Source organism: Eupeodes corollae, chromosome 3 (genome assembly GCF_945859685.1).
Source record: "Eupeodes corollae chromosome 3, idEupCoro1.1, whole genome shotgun sequence".
In the NCBI taxonomy this organism is placed as follows: domain Eukaryota; kingdom Metazoa; phylum Arthropoda; class Insecta; order Diptera; family Syrphidae; genus Eupeodes; species Eupeodes corollae.
In genome coordinates this window covers 43,556,929-43,575,770 of record NC_079149.1, presented here as the reverse complement: position 1 = coordinate 43,575,770, position 18,842 = coordinate 43,556,929, and the positions used below count along the sequence as shown (strand labels likewise).

General features: G+C 36.6%; 1 protein-coding gene across 6 annotated transcripts in view; it reads right to left on the bottom strand.

Annotated features, from left to right (window-relative positions):
• The window catches only part of LOC129952267 (G protein alpha o subunit), a 213,206-nt gene that overhangs the window by 132,793 nt on the left and 61,571 nt on the right, over positions 1-18,842 (bottom strand). Inside the window, exons 1-2 of one of the 6 annotated variants that reach the window (XM_056064772.1) lie at positions 3,704-3,861; positions 1,601-2,296 (exon numbers count right to left, since the gene is read on the bottom strand). The exons of 2 other annotated variants lie outside the window; for them this stretch is intronic. In XM_056064772.1, the coding sequence (XP_055920747.1) occupies positions 1,601-1,718 (118 nt within the window). In that variant the 5' untranslated portion in view covers positions 1,719-2,296; positions 3,704-3,861. Of the gene's footprint in view, positions 1-1,600; positions 2,297-3,092; positions 3,377-3,428; positions 3,601-3,703; positions 3,862-18,842 lie in introns of those variants that run through there. 3 more of the 6 variants (XM_056064774.1, XM_056064777.1, XM_056064775.1) reach the window with 3 other exon arrangements.

Here is an 18,842-nt window from a genome sequence, read left to right as displayed (position 1 = left end):
GATGGTTCATCACAAAAAATGAAGATTGGATTCTGCAGGAGGACAACGATACTAAACACCGCAGCAAGCTCTGTACTCAGTGGAAGACTCAACCCTATCGAAAATGTTAAACAGAAGCTTCGTAGAAGACGCACATATACTTTGAAGCAGTTGTTTTACGAAATTCGTCGGACCTGGAGATCCTTGCCACTAGAATACGCCTAAAAATTATTAGAAAGCATGCCTCGGAGATGCCAGGCAATTATCGAAGCCGCGCCGCACATTATGGCGTATTTTGCATTTGGATCTACGTCGAATGGGTGCTTGAACAAGAGGCGGTGGACGGCTATTTTTTCAAAAAAATATTCTTCAGCGACGAAGCACATTTCTCACTCCATCACGCAGTGGATTAATAAACTAAATTGTCGTATTTGTGGTTCTGAGAATCCTCAAGTAATTGAAGAGAAGCCATTACTTCAACAAAAAGTCACTGTTTGGTGCACTCTTTGGTCCTTACTTCTTCAAAAACGACTGTCACCATCAATTCGGAGCGTTATGGTCATATGATCATACTGACTTTTTCTTGGTTGCAATTGAAAAATACGACATGGAGAATATGTGATTTCAACAAGACGGTGCCACATGCCACACAATTCCTGGCCACGTTATTTCTTGTCGTGGCGATATCATAAATAAATAAATAAATTGGGTGGCGCAACAGGGGCCTAGTGACTTACAACTCTCAACCATTCCTGTGTTCGAGTAATGTTGTCAGGAATGGAGGGGACCTACTCTTTATATGCCGAATCCGAACGGCTAATTTGAGAAAGCACTTCTTCATGACAAGAGTTACTCTTGGAGAATTTGTCAATTCCTCGCAAGAGGCAGTACCCGTGAAAAGACTTTAGATGGCACAGGCAGGGATCGAACCCAAGACCTCTGGCATGACAGTTCAACGCACTAACCATCATGCTACGGGTACTATATCAACTGGCCACAAAGATCATTCAATTTGACACCGCTGGATTTTTATGTTTGGGTACGCGAAAGACCGTGTTTATGTAGATAAACCTTTAACTCTTCAGCACTTTAAAAAACCATCATTCGTCAAGTTGTGGCTGAGATACGGCCCAATATTCGTCAAAAAGTGGTCGAAAATTACCATAAAAGGATCGATTCTTGCAACAATTCGCGTTTTGATCATTTGAATGATGGAGTGTTTCACACATACTGTCAACGTCCAAACTCAAAATGGATTAACCTGTCCTTAAATCAAGGTTAAGTGGTAAAGTGTAATGCAAGTTTGTTTTTTAAAGATCACTTTTTAAAAAGCCCATCCAAAGGTAAAGGAACATTATTTATAACAGGAATTAGTGCCCATCTATAGTGCATATGGTAGGTACCCAAAATGTTAAATTTTGTGACTTAAGTCAACAATGTGAAGCAGTGGAAAGTGGATACTAAACCATATGATCCAACTATGGATCGAAGTTCATTCCTTTAGATTGAGTTCGACATTTCTCTTGAGATTTTGAATTCGAAAGCTATGGAAAACCTTCTAAATGACAAACACCTCTGGATTCTGACCAAAAGGTTCGAATATAAAAAAAAAAGAACTCACCAAGCAATAATAGTTTAATATCCTTAGCCGCTTGAATACCATCTTCTTTCAGGTTCCTTTCAATAAGGCGACTCCTAGCGGCTGCAGCTCGTTCCTCAGCAGACTGTGCGCAGCCCATTGTGCGTATTGCTTCTACACAAAACGTTTTGAAGGTCGTCGGAATCGGCCGTGAATGGCCGACTTTTACTTGAGAATACGAAAAAAATAAAATTCAAAAAAATAAAACCAAAAATCAAATTGATAAAGGTTTGTCTTTTTTTTTATCTCAGCGTTCTCAGCAACAATTAACGGTATTATAGGAACAGAAGCCGGACCAACAGCAAAAGTATATAAGATTCCTCAAATGCGAACAAAATTTATACCGCACGATTGATTTCGATTTCAAATATTCCACTTAATAAGGGAGGATGAATCTAGGTTGATGCTAAAGCTGAAGCTGAAGTTGAAGCTGATGACGATGATTTTATCGTGTTATCAGAGGAAGTGTATTTTTGATAATTATGGAGGTGGAATTCTGCTCTCTTTTTCGGGTTTAAAACCTGATGCACTTGTTGGAATGTGTATCTATATATTTTCTTTTTATTTCACTTTTTTGATAACATTTAGAGTAAGGTGTATATTTTTCTTTTCTTTTCTTTTTTTGGAATTTGCTCAATTCTCTCACAATTTAGCACACTCTTTTTTTGATATTAAACACTGGAAGAAGAAAAAAGGGAGAAATGGAATTCGGAAATATGTACACACACAATTTCTGTTGTTTCTTTTTTCTTTTTTTTTTGTATTTTCTACTGCCCCCTTTTAACCTATGAGATGGGGGTCTGTTCACTTAATTTTTCTTATGCTAAAACACATCCAAAGGAAATGCGAAGAAATTAAAAAAGGATTAAATTTAAATAAACACATAAATTCATTCGTTAGGAAAAACCGTCAAAAAAAGGAACTCGACACGCTAAAGACAGAGACAGAGCTAAATAGGTAGATTTGGATACATCCTAGATGAGGTGAATATCTTCTAACGTATATGCGAGGAAATAGCACCAGCGCTGTGGTGGGTTGAAATTAAGGGGTGGTCTGTCGTCCGTCGTAATGATGGTTCTCGGATACGTGTTCACCAAAATTAAAAGAAAAAAAAAACAACTAGCAAGGGTTGGTAACGGTATGGTAAGTTTTTCATATATTTCAATTCGAATGAAATATACTCCGAGTTATAGGCGAAAAGAAGAAAAAAAATCGATAAAATTCCGCTTCTTCAATTGAAGGCTGCTGCACACGGATTGTGATTTCAAAACTCTTATTAATTATTGGTCACGGATGTTTATACATTTAGGTTAATCTCTGAGATAGTTTTTAGGTATTAAGGGTTGATTGGTTTGTAGTTCCTCCCAAATCCTTAAATTTTCAAACATTTCACACACTCATATTATACACAACATGCGATGCGCGGAGCCTTCAACTGAAGAAGTTTACGATAGAGGTATCTCGCTCGCCGTACGAGTAAAATTTTTGGGTGTCGGTCGGTTAATCGGTCACAGATGGATTTTCTTCAAAATTTTCTCGATTAGAACTTTTTGTTTTTGAAAAATCTGTTTACGAGAAACGAGACGAAGAAAAATCTCAAACAGCGCGAATAATCTAAACAAATTTCACACTCATCGGTGAGTGGGAAAACGCTATGCGAACACGAATACGGAGCGTTTTCTATGTGAAAAAATAAAGAAGAAGAAGCGGAGCCGCCCTAAAATGTTTAGCGAGGATGAATATGATGATTTTTTTCAATTATATTTTTTTTTGGTTGGGTTTTGGTTTTCAGCAGCTTTTAGTTTCTCACCACACGACGACAAAATAATGTGTGTGTTGAAAAACAGGTCATACTTTACTATATTCGCGCACAATTATTCAAATCAAATACGCTGCTGGCTGGGTGGAACTATTCTAGATTCTAACCATCATCGCCAGCTTTAGCTACTAAGGGGGAGCGATATTTTATAGTACTGTGTATAATAAATAATACAAAACTAATAAACACAGGTCGATCGAGTGCTGGAGTGGAAAACACAATTTTACACTTAAGCTCTACACACAATCTACACATCAAGTACACACCATTTAGTTGAATTTTTCTTCTTTTTTTTAACTTTGTATTATATTTGTATTATTTTGGGGGAGCAAAATAGCGACACGACGGATGACGACGACGACGCGTACAGTGGAATTCTTGTGCATGCGATTGCCTCAGCAGACCAAAGAGTACGAATCGACGAGTGGTGAAATGGAGAGCGTGTAGGTTGGTTCGGTTTGGTATCGTATTCGTGTTCGTATTTTCGTATGGTTTTCGTATTTCTATTGCTCTTGCTTTGGTCTTCTATGTTATAGCATTTGTGTACATCTTGAATGGGATTTTCAATTGGGGGATGGGGGTGCGCATACGCTGTTGACTGTCAAAAGTGTTGCCATTTAATCAGAATAGTAGTATGAGGTGACAATGATATAGTGAAAAGTTACAAATGAGTGAGAAATACATTGAGATTTTGGCCAGATTTAACTTTAGCAAAGGAGCTTGGTAGAAAGATGGTAGACTTTTTTGTCAAAGATTTATAACTAAATAATACGAAAAATTGTCATATTGTTGGAAAATTTGATAGTTGAAGGCTTATATGATGAGTCAAAAGTCCAGTGAGGTACATACAAAAAACCATTTTGACAGAATTGGGAACTAAAAGTAAGAGAAAATATTTCATGCAACCAGAAATAAGAGACGGGTTGAGGAGAATTAAATGTCAGTCATTCCCTTATGAGTCCCAAGAAAAGAATTAAATGTCATACAAATACTGTCAGAAACTGATTTAATTCTTTTTCAATTTTTATTTTAACGAAACTCACTCACTCAATGGTTAAAATGCATAAGTTGTGAAATTTGTTTGCACTTACTGTTCAGCAAACTAAACAGACAAATTTGAGCTTTTGGGACAAGCTAGTGATGTGAAGAAAAGTTAAAACTTAGACTTTGGCCCTAAGACTTGTAAAGTACAGGCAACAGAAGAACGAACGCACGCCGGTCACTCACCGTCAACTTTGTATCTTCATTAATTAGGTCCTTGAAAAGCATCAAAATAATAGGGATTTTAATCGAATATACTTTAACGTAATAAGCCTGATTTTAACTTCGAAGGTTTCATTGATAAGCTATATATGTAAAATTTGAGCCTCGTAAATCAAAGACTAATAGTTGAAAATCCTTTCGATGTTTAATGAGTGACTGTCAGAGCTATAAGCTCTGATTTTAACACAAAAGTTTGATGCTGATGAAAAAAATATAAATATGTGAATTTTTTAGACAAATTTATTAAAAAAGTTTAACTATACCATTTGACATTGGGTAAGCTCTTTTCTATTAGAAATTTGAAAAAACGTAAGTAGACTTATCATAAAATCAGGGGAACATCGTAGAAGAACCGCAGTCTATTTTGAGAATATGGAAAGAGCACTTCTTTAAATTATATAACTGCGATGACGAACCGAATTCCGCTGTAAGAGACATAGAACCACTCAACCTAAGCGATGCAGATCAACAATTCGGCATACCCGACCTAGACGAAGTGAAGATAGCTATATCTAAACTGAAGTCAAACAAAGCTGCTGTAGCTGACGGCATCGCTGCCGAACTATGCAAAGCAGCAGTCGATGACTTGGTAGGGAGCATGCACTTACTTATCTGCAAAATATGGTCGGAAGAAAGAATGCCCGATAAGTGGAATCTCAGCATAGTTTGCCCGATAAATAAAAATGGAGACCCTCTAAATTGCGCCAACTATAGAGGCATCAGTCCTTTTAACATTGCATATCAGATCCTCTCTGCTTCAACGTCTGAAGCCGTTCGTCAACAACCTAATAGGTCCTTATCAGTATGGCTTCAGACCAAGAAAGTCCATTATCGACCAAATATTCGCACTACGGCAGTTCTTGGAAAAAACCCAGGAGCTTCAAAACGATACCCACCATCTCTTTATCGATTTTAAAGCCGCGTATGACATCTTCCATAGGGAAGAGCTCTACAGAACAATGTCTAGTTTTGGCATCCCTGTCAAACTAATCCGTTTGTGCAGAATGTCGATAGAGAAACCACGCTGCTATTTCACGGTCGGAAAAGATCTCACCGATGCGTTTGATGTCAAAAAAGGTTTTAAACAAAGCGATGCACTGTCATGCGACTTCTTCAATACCGTTCTGCAAAGAATTGTGCAAAACTCAACCGTCAACACCAGAGGCACAATCTTCCAAAGGTCCATTCAATTACTTAGATACGCATATAAAATTGACATAATTGGGAGATCAAAGAGTGATGTCAGTGGAGCGTTTTTAAGCATTGCGACGGAAACAAAGAAGATGGGTTTAGTGGTCAATGAGGGCAAGACCAAGTATATGCTGTCATCAAAAAAGGACACTGAACAACTACGTCTTGGACAAAACGTCACCATGGACAGCTATAACTTTGAGGTAGTTAAGTACTTTTTTAAATAGGCACCGCTATTAACACAGACAACGACACCAGCGCTGAAATAAAACGAAGAATAACTCCTTCAAATCGCTGCTTTTTTGGACTTAGAAGGCAATTGAGTAGTAAAGTCCTCTCTCGAGCATCTAAAATCACCATCTATAGGACACTTATCATCCCGGTTCTCATTTATTACGCTGAGGCCTTAACTCTGTCAAAGAAAGATGACAGCGACTTAGGATGCTTCGAGACAAAAATTCTTCGGGTGATTTTTGGTCCCATATGCATAGATGGAGAATGGAGGACAAGATACAACGAAGAACTGTACGGCCTGTACAGCGACACTGACCTATTTTACAGAATTAAATTCCAACGGCTTATTTGACCATGTCATGTAGAGCGAATGGACATCAACGCTTCAGCTCGGAAGGTTTTCGAATCCAATCCCGAGGGACGGTGCAATAGAGGACGACCGCGACTCACGTGGCGCACGCAGGTGGTAAAGACCTGAACCAACTTGGCGTGCGAAACTGGAGACAACTAACTAGGGACTTTCACCAAATCAATTTATTCAAAATTGTATAGCATTTTCCTCAACAAACGTTTCCTTATGTCAAATTAATTGATTTAAGTCAAAAGACTGCATTAAAATAACTTACTGTCTTTAGAAATTCAAAAGAACGCATTCGAATGACTTAGTGACTTTTAAAATTGACTTGCAATTAAAATTGACTTTGAAGTGACTTTAAAGACTTCATAGAGTCAAAAAGCTCATAGTTAAAGTCAATTGACTTTTTAAATTAAATTCCTAAATGAAGAAATTTTGGAATGCAAAAGACTTTTGAAAAAAAGTCAAAAGCCATAAATAAATTGCGCTACAGAGCTTTGATTGAAGATATCTTCTGGCCAGGATATTGATGTGGACAGCAATTTATTTCAAAAATTTCACAATTTGACACCAAGATCTTGGCACTTCTTGGGATAAAGCCTATGCCTATGCCATTGCTTTATAATCACTTAAAGACCCTAAATATGAATTTTTTAAAGCTATGGATTACATGCTGATTAAAATTAGCCAATTTGTAGAGCAAAATTTGATGAAAAGAATAGGGCGTAGCACTTGAAGGTATTTAGCTGACATATTTTTTTATTGCTGATGACATCTTTAGCATGAAGTAAACACCATTTCGTTTCTCTTAAAAAAATACTCGATTTTTTGAACATACAAATAAGATTTCTCATACAAAACTCTAGAATTTCGTTTCAATGCGCAAACAACTCTATCGTCACTTAATAAGAATTCTGAAAGGTATGCCATAAGAATTATATTGTCGTTAGAAAGTGCTTAAGTTTTTTTAAACACCTGTTTTATGAGATTGAATTTTTCCACCACAGGAATCTTGAAAAAAAATTAGCAAACAAAATCTGAAACATCTAAAAAATCCTCCACGGCAACACTTTCACTCTATGATGGAGTATTTTTTTTCATTAATCTTATCTCTCTGGGGTTCTGGGGTGGATACAAGAGCCAAAAGCATTTTATTGTGTGTATGGCGCTTGCTTCGATTTTCCACTTGTTTATATGATGGAAACATGGAATTTATAGAAAAGTAGGTTTTCCAGCAATCTTTTCATTGCGTTTCTTTATACCGCTCATTCTTTTTCTCCACTTCCAAAACAAAAACGAAAACAAAAAGTGAGTATGGCGTGTGAAAGATTAACCCAAAAGTACTTTTTCGTTTTTCTTTTTTTCAAGTACCTATATTGACAGCTTTATATGCTAACTGCGGTGAAAAGGGGGAAGAGGAAATGTGTAGGTAGCTACTGTAGGTATACCTTATATGAGAATTTTCAAATTTATTTTCCAGCTTGTGAGTTGAATTGGAACGTTAAAGCAAGCACCAGCAGCCGTTGTGGAGCTGCAGCAAATAGCTGATGTCTAAGGCAACCTTTTCATTTGAAAATTTTGACAAATGGATTACAAAAATTCTTCACAATCACACAAGTGTAGTGAAATTTTGGAGAAAATTGAAATGGCATTGCCATTGCGCATTAGCAATACAAGAACGGTGGTGGTGGAAGAGAATATCGAAATCATGGCGTGTTGATAGTGCTGCACTGCCGACACCGTCACCGCCGCCGCAGCCACTGAGAAAGACGACGACTACGACGACGACGCACGTCCATGATGACGCGATATGAGGAAATATAATTGCATTCCCGGTAGCAAATAACAATCTACAACTGATGAGTGTAATGCACCTAGCATGTTGTTCATCCGTCCTTCCGGCTGCAATCAAAATCAATGTTCTAAAATGCGCTGTGTATTGGGGTGAAAAGTTTAAGCTCCTTCAGGTTTATTCGAATCGCTTCACCTGGCTGCTAGTTAAGTATAATTTTGTATACATGGAGAGTTATAAATTTCAGGAATCACTCTGTGTCGTCGCGAGGCAATACTCCAATTTCAACTCTACTCGACTGCCGAATCGCTGCGCTCTTCTACATCTGCATTACAATTTTTAACAGATTTTTATTTTCTATGATGGAATAGTGATTTATTAAGGGTGTGCGATGAATGTAATTTCTGTTCGAGAGCTTCAACAGCTGTTTTTAAGGGGCATGTAATAGATTTGCCACTTTACACTTAGAGAGTAAACTCGGAATAAATATGAAAGTTTTTAATGGGGAAGGGTTCAAATCGGGTTAGAAGTGTTGCCTCTCGACAGGTTTTTACAGAGACCCGGCTGGTTTTGGAAATATGTTCATTTGAATTGAAATAATTTTTCATGAGACGCTTGAGTATATCACTTTAAGACATTCTGTACTAAATTTTATTCAAGTTATTTTCAATCCAATTGGGCTTGAATTTGTAGAAATTTTAATATTAAAATTTGAAAGTGATTTTTGGAAATATGTATTTGAAATATAAAATGTCCTCATTCCGACACAATTCCAACAAAGATTCATTTATACACCCTACCCTAAATATGAAGAAAAAGAAAATAAAAGAAGAAGGGTGAGAGGGGGTATAATTTTATCTTAATTATTCGAAGACAATGAATTCAAATTTTCAGGAAAATTTGGATGTTATTATATTGGATTTTTGTTTGAGGGCAATTTATAGTTCCAAGAAAACTCAAGATACCAATTTTAGCGAAAGAAATATTTAGGAGGAAAAGAAATTCTCCTGAAGATTCCTGATGCGTACATACAGTACTGTGCGAAACTTTATCACCTCCAATCAAAAAATCCAACATTCGTGTATATTAAAGTTTTATTATTCTTATTGCTCTAGACTTTTGTGGTACGTTATTGTTCATAATCTTAAAACACTGATCCACGGGCAAATTCCACAAATGCACTGCTTTTACAAAAACTATAATGATTTCAGCTGTGCAAAACATTTGCAACTAGTGGCCAATTCTCTTTTCGTCTCATTTTGATAACGGTTAATCTAATTTATTTTAAGTCTGTACGTGTACCTTGATTTGTTAAGCTAGTTTTAGCCGGACTTTAATCTTTAAGACGGTTTTTTAAGATATTTTTTTTTTAATTGTTTTAATAATGGCGGGAAACAAATATTATGAAAAATAAAATCCAGAATTTTTAGAGCTTTCAAAACAGAAGCATCACAAAAAGAAATTTCAAAGAAATATTCCATTAAAAAACCAACTATTTGTAGAATCATTAAAAGTGGAAAGGTGTTATGCCATCGTAGAGGAGGAAGGCGTCGAAGCACAACAGCAAAAGATGATTGAAAAATAACAAATTTCTTCCGAAGAAAACCCAAGAAATCATCCAGGGAAGCAAAAATTGAAATTAGATTACCCATTGACTTTGACTCATCAACTATCAGACGCTGCACACTGCAGGCTGGATTGCGTTGTTTTCAAATAGCAAATATTTAAAAAAAAATGTGAAAGATAGTAAAAGGGTAAACGGTCTTATTTTCTGACGAATCAAAGTTCAATATGCACGGATCGGGTGGAAAACAACATGTCAGAAGTCCAAGAGGTGAGAGGCTAAATCCAAAATACACTAAAGGGACGGTCAAACATAGCGGTGGTTCAAATTTGGTCATGAGTTGCTTCTTCGGCCAAGGAATGGGGCCAATTCGACAAGTGGAGGGCATAATGAAATCGGAAGACTATGTAGACATTCTTTGTTATACCATGCGGCCTTATACCTATTGCGAAATGGAAGTTCCAACACGACAATTATTCCAAACAAAAGTCAAGTTGACCACAAAGTGGATTGCAGAAAAAAAAGATTGAGGTTTTACCATGGCCAGCCCAATCCCCAGCCCTAAACTTAACAGAACCTGTGGGAAATTGTGAAGAGAAGAATTTGGAACAACATTTTAAAGCACAAAAGTGACCTCTTCGTTGGAATTCAGAGGCAGTTGAATGGCATTCCAAAAACGCTTATCAATAACCCTATAGCTTCAATGCACAGAAAATATACAGCCGTTATAAAAAATAAAGGGTATGCAATTAAATATTAACATTTCCTTGCCTTAAAGTAAGAAAATAGTTTGAAATTTAGTTGTAAGATCTAAGTTGCAAATGTTTTGCACAGCAATTTAGCAACTATGAAAGTATTTAGTTATTTATTTTTTGTTTAAGTGAAGAATGTACATTTTTCCAACAATTATAACGTAATATCAAAAGAGTTAAGAAATAAAAAAAATTAAAGAAATAATTTCGCTGTTTGATTTTCTAAGCAATTTTTTTTTTTAAGAAAAATTTTGGAGGTTTCAGTTGCAAATGTTTTGCACAGTACTGTATATGAAAGTTAACAGGTTTTTTGTATTAGTGGTAGAAATATATTTTCTATTAAAAGGAAAATTTTAATTCAATTTTTAATGAACTACCATATACATTTTTGTAAGTTATTAAGGAGCAATTTACATACAGAATAATTACAGGCTTGTTTACTCTCGAAAAATTTCTGGGGCACTGACTGTCAGGTTGCACAGGGTGAGCAATGTTAAGATTAAGTTTAAAATTATTTATTATTATTACTACTATTTTTTATTTTTTCAACACATAAAGCACAAATGTTTTGATATAAATGATTTACAAGCATGGCTTAAAACCCGTCTGCCGATTATATATAAAATTATTACATTAAAATTTACATTTATACATTTTAAACACAGCAAGAAAATTGACAATGAAAAAATGAAGAGTTTTTTAACATTTATTATAATTTTGCCAGTTAACCTAGACATATTTTAAGAAAATACTATAAGAGTTTAAGACTTTATTTTCATCTGATCTAATTATAACTAATAGAAGCTAATGTTAATATATTGCAAAAGTTACATTTAAAAAAAAAAGTTCAAACTAGTGTATTTTAATTTAAAAGAAAAGTAATGGTACATAGATTAAGGGATTCAATATTAACTGAAAGATGGGCTTTTAGTTTAGCTAAAGCAAAATAATAGATTGATTCTAAAAAAAATTTACATAAGTATTTCTGTAAGCGATAGCTTCAGTAACAAACCGGATAAGAACTTTCCAACCACACTCACCATTTAGAATTGAGTAACTCTCTTCTGTAGAAAAAAAAACTTTTCCTAAAGTATAAACGTCGAATTTCTTGGAGTATTGACATCTTGCTAGGAAGTGATAAACGTTTTCGATTTGATTAAGGTTGCAAAGATTACAATTATGGTTTATATCAACCTTATGAAGTCTGTAATTAAGCTCAAGCATTTCAGTTCGGATCTTTAATATTAAACTCATCTCGTTAACTGTGAATTCTTTTCGAAAATAATTAGCTTCCGCCAAACAATGATTTACTTTGCTGTATATCGTTCTTGACATGGACTCTTTAGCACGGTTCATCGAATTTTGAAATATTTTTTCGTCAATTGCTGAGATGCAGTCTTCAGAATTCATTCTTCCATCAACCAAAGTTATTTTCTTCTTGCCAATCTTTGAACGGCGTGTAACAACGCTGAAGTGCAATCATGAGTACTTTTCTTTGAAGATTATTATCACATCCCTTTAAAACTATAGGCAATATAGTCCACATTTGCCTAAAAGTTTTTTTTAAGAAAATTAGAGGTAGTTCAGATTCGACATATATTGTATAATTAGGTATGTTTAAGGGGACCTTAAATACACGTTTGAAGAAATGTGTCTGTATAACTTCAAAGTCTTCACATACTTCGTAACAATACACTTCATTAGCATAACAGAGTGAACTTTTAATTGTGGCATCATATACTTTGAATTTTACCATCGGTTCGACACATTTGTTATTCAAAAAACTTGACCAAATGGAGTTAATGGCTGATTTCGCAACTGTTGTTTAAACTTCGTGTTATTGTAAAACCTTAGTATTAACATTTTTTAACTACCTCTATTTTTCACCATTAAGGATCCAAGAACGGTCATTTCGGACATTATGATTATGAGATCTGAAAACCATAATCTTCGACTTTGAAGTGTTTATTTGAAAACCCCAAGAGTTACATAACTGGTGTAGTTTGTTTGCAGTTGTAGAGTTACCTGATTATCAGACAAGGTCATCCGCAAATAAAAGCACCTTAATAAGCAAATCACCATAATATACACCCCCTGGAACACTGTCTCCAATAAAAAGTAGGAAAAGCAAAGGACCCAAAATGCAACCTTGCGGACACCCACTTCTGTCTTAGATGCTCTACAAGGTTTAGCGACATTAGTTAGAGTAAAAATTTGATCAACTGTTGAGAGGCTAGCTCAAAACCCAACCTGAAAACAACTTATTTTGTTGTTTGTTTCAACCCAAGGTACAAGTCTAAGATATAGCATCTGAGTAAACAGTTTTCGTAATGAATTGAGAACAGAGATACCTCTGCAGTTTTCGGGAAGATTAGGATCTTCTTTTCAATAGATAGCTAAAATGGATGACTCTTTGAATTTCTTTGGAAGAAATCGTTGTTGAACACTCGGTTAAGTAAGAACAATATATGTTCTAAAATTTGTTAGCTGTCGTTTTTCAAAAACTCAGCTGGGATGCCATCTAAACCCGAACCCTTATTGTTTTTCATTTTTTCTAAGGCAAAAAGTAGTTCTGGCATTGAGAACGGAGTGCCTAGTTCTTCGATGTAAATAAAAGGTAACGCAAAACATTAATAAGATTGGTTAGGATCAGGTTTTGTAAGTTTTTCGAAATATGAGCCCATCATGGCGATACTGATTGGAAAAACATTTGATCTGTTTCGGTTACCTAAAATTCGTAAATTATTCCAGAATTCTTTAGCATCCCTGCCTTATTGTTGTTTTCTATAGAGGCATAAGTTTTTATAAGTATTATTCGCCTGAGACACAAATGGGAAGATGTAATGAATAGGTAGCAGGGATAACGTTCAAATCTTTTACAATATCAAGCCAGTCACCTTTGCATAAGCAATATTCGATAACAGAGCAACCTTGACTGCTAATAAAATTAACATTTCCTAGATTATCACTTTTTAATTCTCCGTTCAAGACAAAAATCCCAAAATCCTTAATTAACTCGATTAAGTAATTACCATTCGAGTTTGAACAGTTACCAACTGCGTTTTTTCTACACGTGAGTTGCTCAACATTCATAAAAGGTGTGTTTTGGAATTCCCCTATCCGACCGTTTAGTTCCCCCATTATTAAAATGTTTTCATTATCCTGTGTTAACAAAAACAAATTGTAAGGCTGCCCGGCGGCTGCTACCTTAACAAAAAAAAATCAACGCATTTGGGGCACGAAATCCCGCATGTTATTGTCATTGCCGGGTAACCATTGTATCCACAGAGTTACATTTCGGTGTGAATTGTAGAATGGATGCATCATTGCGCCTTTCTTCAAAAATTATGCTGGTCCACTTGGCGTATACGCAATATTTACAAATCAGTATTTTAATACGTAACTTAACTTCTTGTAATTGTTAGCTTAGCTTAAAGACTAAGTTGCAATCGCTAGCAGGAGATTATTCGAGTAAATAAGAAACCAACTCTCCCATGAGCCTCATATACCGTTTTTAAGGTTTTGACACATTCTCAGGGACAAGAAACAGTTGTAACAGATTTTCTGCCGATTTCGTTTGTACAGACCTAATATAGCAGATAAGAAAAAGCAAAACAATGTTGTATGAACTAGCTTCCTATATATCCAGATGGTATGAAAAACTTCGAGTAGTACCCGTGGCATGATGGTTAGTGCGTTGGACTGTCATGCAAGGGGTCTTGGGTTCAATCCCTGCCTGTGCCACCTTAATTTAAAAAAAAATAATTTTCGCGGGTACTGCCTCTTGCGAGGAATTGACAAATCCTTCAAGAGTAATTCTTGTCATGAAAAAGTGCTTTCTCAAAAACTAGCCGTTCGGATTCGGCCTAAAATTGTAGGTCCCTTCCATTCCTGACAACAGTACTCGCACACAGGAATGGTTGAGAGTTGTAAGTCACTAGGCCCTGGTTCACAACGGACTGTTGCGCCACCGCATTTGATTTGATTTGATGAAAAACCTCGATGTTTTTATTCATACAAAACTCCATGACTCTTATATCAGAAAAGATCGTAAAAGTGACGAGAAAAAAATATAATACTTTAAGATTATTTAAAATCAGGGGTTTCCTTAGATTCTTAAACAATCCTTTGTTATATTTTGTTGTGAACCCAATGCTATTATAACAGCTTGAACTTTTCTAACGTTGAGTAGAATAATGGCGACAATAAATTGCGACGCACTTTTTCCCATCCCATCCCAAGTTGCTACATTTAGGCAATGGAAGCTATCTCATACCTAATCCTTCGGTGGTTTTTTAGTGACATTTAAAATCTTTTAACGTCAATCACTTCAAAAATTATGGAAACCCTTAGATCGGGGTATCAAAAAACTTGTACTAACCTAATGGAGTAAATGAGGAAGGTATTTTTTGCTTCCTACTGTCTATTAGTAGGCTTCTTTCAGGTGAGCAGGAAACAAATTGAAAATAATATTTTCTTGAATATTATTCCTTCAAAATATGTCAGTCAATTATTTTGAGGATAAGCTAGCTCTTTGGCACGCAATAAATTTGCGATTTATTCTCTTTCTTATTAGGACACAAATTATTCACCTTTCAAAGATAACAAAATCCTAAATAATGATGATGATGGCCCAAAGCACATTGACCCTTTTTTTTGTGTTAGTCTCCCAAAACCCCTTAGTAGAATTCTATTGAAGATATTGTTTATATAATTTGTTTTGTTCATGTAAACTGATTGGGGGCGTTTGCCTATTAAATTAAATTTGTTAGAAAACAAAAAAAGATATTATAATTGTTCCAATCTCTCTCTACAAAAATATATCGATCTTATCCAAAAATAGACGAAGTAAAAGAAAACAAATTAAACAAATAAACATTTCACAATTTCCAGGTACAGTTTAAGAGTTTAAAGAAACAAAAAAATATACACAAAAAATGGTATTAGCAGACGAAATATCGTTTAGAAATCATGAAATTCTAATTAATTTGTATTCAATTTATACAAAGATTGTTGTTTTTTGTGTACAAACTTAAACTTCATAGGAAATGGATGACTCGTAAAATTTATTACAAGATTTTTTCAAAGAAAACAACGTCAAATTGTTTCAACTTTTAAAGACTTTTCAATAAGATTTAACGTTTAAAATTGTAACCTATAAACATTTGACAAATAAAACTTTGTCATTACTAAAAATTTAACAATATACGATTCAAAAAATTTTGTGAGCATACCACAAGAAAAACCAAGAATATTGCTGCTGTTGATTTCTTATCGTTCTTTTATCATCACAAAAAATTTGCTGAATTACATAAGTTTTAAGATGTTCAAATGGTAGACATGTGCATTCAAGAGGACACATACTTCCGCAGGTTTTTCTCAAAACCTACCTCTGTCTATCAACTCCTACACTCACCTACCCGCGGTGAACATCGGGTGCCTAGTACCTCAACTGGAGATTGGGTTCTAACCCCAGTGGAAAGTTGTTGGGGGCAGCAAACGAGAGAGGGGGGGAAGAGGTGTTTCCACTAAGGCACCTCCCCTTATCCAGACGGCAGCGGACAAATTTCTCGGTTGAACTACTTAGTGAACACCTTATGGGGTTTCTACGACTTATTCGGAGCCCAGGCCTATAAGGAGCGGGGTGACTTCCTGACCCCGCAAAAAATACCTTAGTTATTGCGAAGCACCAACAAGCCTCGCATACGAACGGATTTACTGTTGACAACCCAAACAAACAAAATAAGGACAACGAACTTCGGATCTGTACGTGGAATGTTAGGTTCCTTAATAACCACGTGCAGCCGAACAATAAGCGGAAGCCCTAAACTGCTGCAAGGTAGATATTACCGCTATCCAAGAAGTGCGATGGGATGGACCGGGAAAACGCAAACTAAAAGACTGCGATGTATACTACGGCGACTGCTACCGCGAACAAAGGCAGCGTCTATTTGGGTATGGATTTGTTGTTGGAACTAGACTCAGGCAAAAAGTCTTGAGTTTCAACAGTGTGAACGAGCACATCACGCCAATATGCATCAAGGCTAAATTCGCCAACATAAGCTTAAATTGCGCGCATGCCCCAACAGATGAGAAAGATGAAGACACCAAAGACATATTCTTCGAGCTCTTGGACAAGACTACGAGCAGAAGAGGAGAGTGGAACAACGGCTTCTTAGATTGAAAAAAAAAAGCATGAGAAGCGCGCGATCGAGGAGATAGAGGGATGTCACAACATAAATGAGGTTTGTAAATTTTACCAAAAGATAAAAAAAACCTCTCAAGGGTACCAGCCACGAACCGAAGCCTGTAAAGACGATCAGGGGAACATCGTAGTAGAACCGCAGTCGATGCTGAGAATATGGAAAGATCACTTCTCCAAATTATATAACGGCGATGACGAACCGATTTCCGCTGTAAGGGAGATAGAACCACTCAACCTCGGCGACGCAGATCAACAATTCCGACTACGCGACCTTGACGAAGTGAAGATAGCTATATCTAAACTTAAGTCAAACAAAGCTGCTGGAGCTGACGGCATCGCTGCCGAACTATTCAAAGCAGCAGGCGATGACTTGGTACGGAGCATGCACCAACTCAACTGCAAAATATGGTCGGAAGAAAGCATGCCCGATGAGTGGAATCTTAGCATAGTGTGCCCGATACATAAGAAAGGAGACCTTCTATACTGCTCCAACTACAGAGGCATCAGTCTCCTTAACATTGCGTATAAGATCCTCTCTGCCGTATTATTTGAACGTCTGAAACCGTTCGTCAACAACCTGATAGGTCCTTATCAGTGTGGCTTCAGACCAGGAAAGTCCACTATCGACCAAATATTCACACTACGGCAGATCTTGGAAAAAACCGAGGAGCTTCAAATCGATACCCACCATCTCTTTATCGGATTTAAAGCCGCGTACGACAGCATCCATAGGGAAGAGCTCTACCGAGCAATGTCTAGTTCTGGCATCCCTGTCAAACTTATCCGTTTGTGCAGAATGACGATGGAGAATGCACGCTACTCTATCTATCAAGGTCGGAAAAGATCTTACCGATGCATTGTCATGAGGTTTTAGACAAGGCGATGCATTGTCATGAGACTTCTTCAACATCGTTCTGAGAAGAATTGTGCAAAACTCAACCGTCAACATTAGAGGCACAATCTTCCAAAGGTTCATCCAATAACTCGGATACGCAGATGATCAAATATCAGAGCGTGATGTTAGTGAAGCGCTTTTGAGTATTGCGACGGAAGCGAAGAAGATGGGTTTAGTGATCAAGGAGGGCAAAACGAAGTATATGCTGTCATCAAAAAAGGACAGTGAACAACGACGTCTTGGAAAAAACGTCACCATGAACAGCTATAACTTCAAGGTAGTTAAGAACTTTGTCTTTCTATAGGTACCGCTATTATCACAGACAACGACACCAGCGCTGAAATCAAACGAAGAATAACTCTTGCTTCTTTGGACTTAGAAGGCAATTGAGAAGTAAAGTCCTCTCTCGAGCATCTAAAATCACCATCTATAAGACACTCATCATCCCGGTTCTCATTTATGGACCGTGTCAAAGAAAGATAAAGCGTCTTAGGATGCTTCGAGAGAAAAATTCTTCGGTTGATTTTTGGTCCCATATGTAGGAGAAGATATAACGAAATGTACGGGCTGTACAGCGACACTGACCTAGTTAGCAGAATTAAAGTCCAACGGCTTAGGTTGCTAGGTCAAGTTGAGCGAATCGACATCAACGCTCCAGCCCGGAAGGTCTTCGAATCCAATCCCGAGGGACGGCGCAGTAGAGGAAGACCGCGACTCCGGTGGCGCACTCAGGTGGGCGAAGACCTCAACCAACTTGACAGCTAGCTAGGGACCAAGCTGGCTGGAGACGCATGTTGGTTGAGGCCTAGGTTCGCCCCGGACTGTAGCGCCACCTTAAGTAAGTAAGTAAGTACTAGGTTTAAAGGTTTAAGCCACCTGATCACCAGCAAAGACGTGTCGAAAAATCATAAAAGCTTATGAGACATTTGGGACCAAGAAACTCAAGAATAATTGTTGAACAGGATTTCAATCTTAAAAAATTCACTTTTCCGTGCGGTTTTTGAGATGGATTGCCGTGTGGTTGGACTCAACTTATTTGAAAAATATGCTGGTGTAGATTTAAATTCTTATGGCCAGAAATGGAAGATATTGAAGTGGACGTTTTAATTCTCAAGAAGAGAGCTACATGACCAACGAAACAATAGCAACTTTTC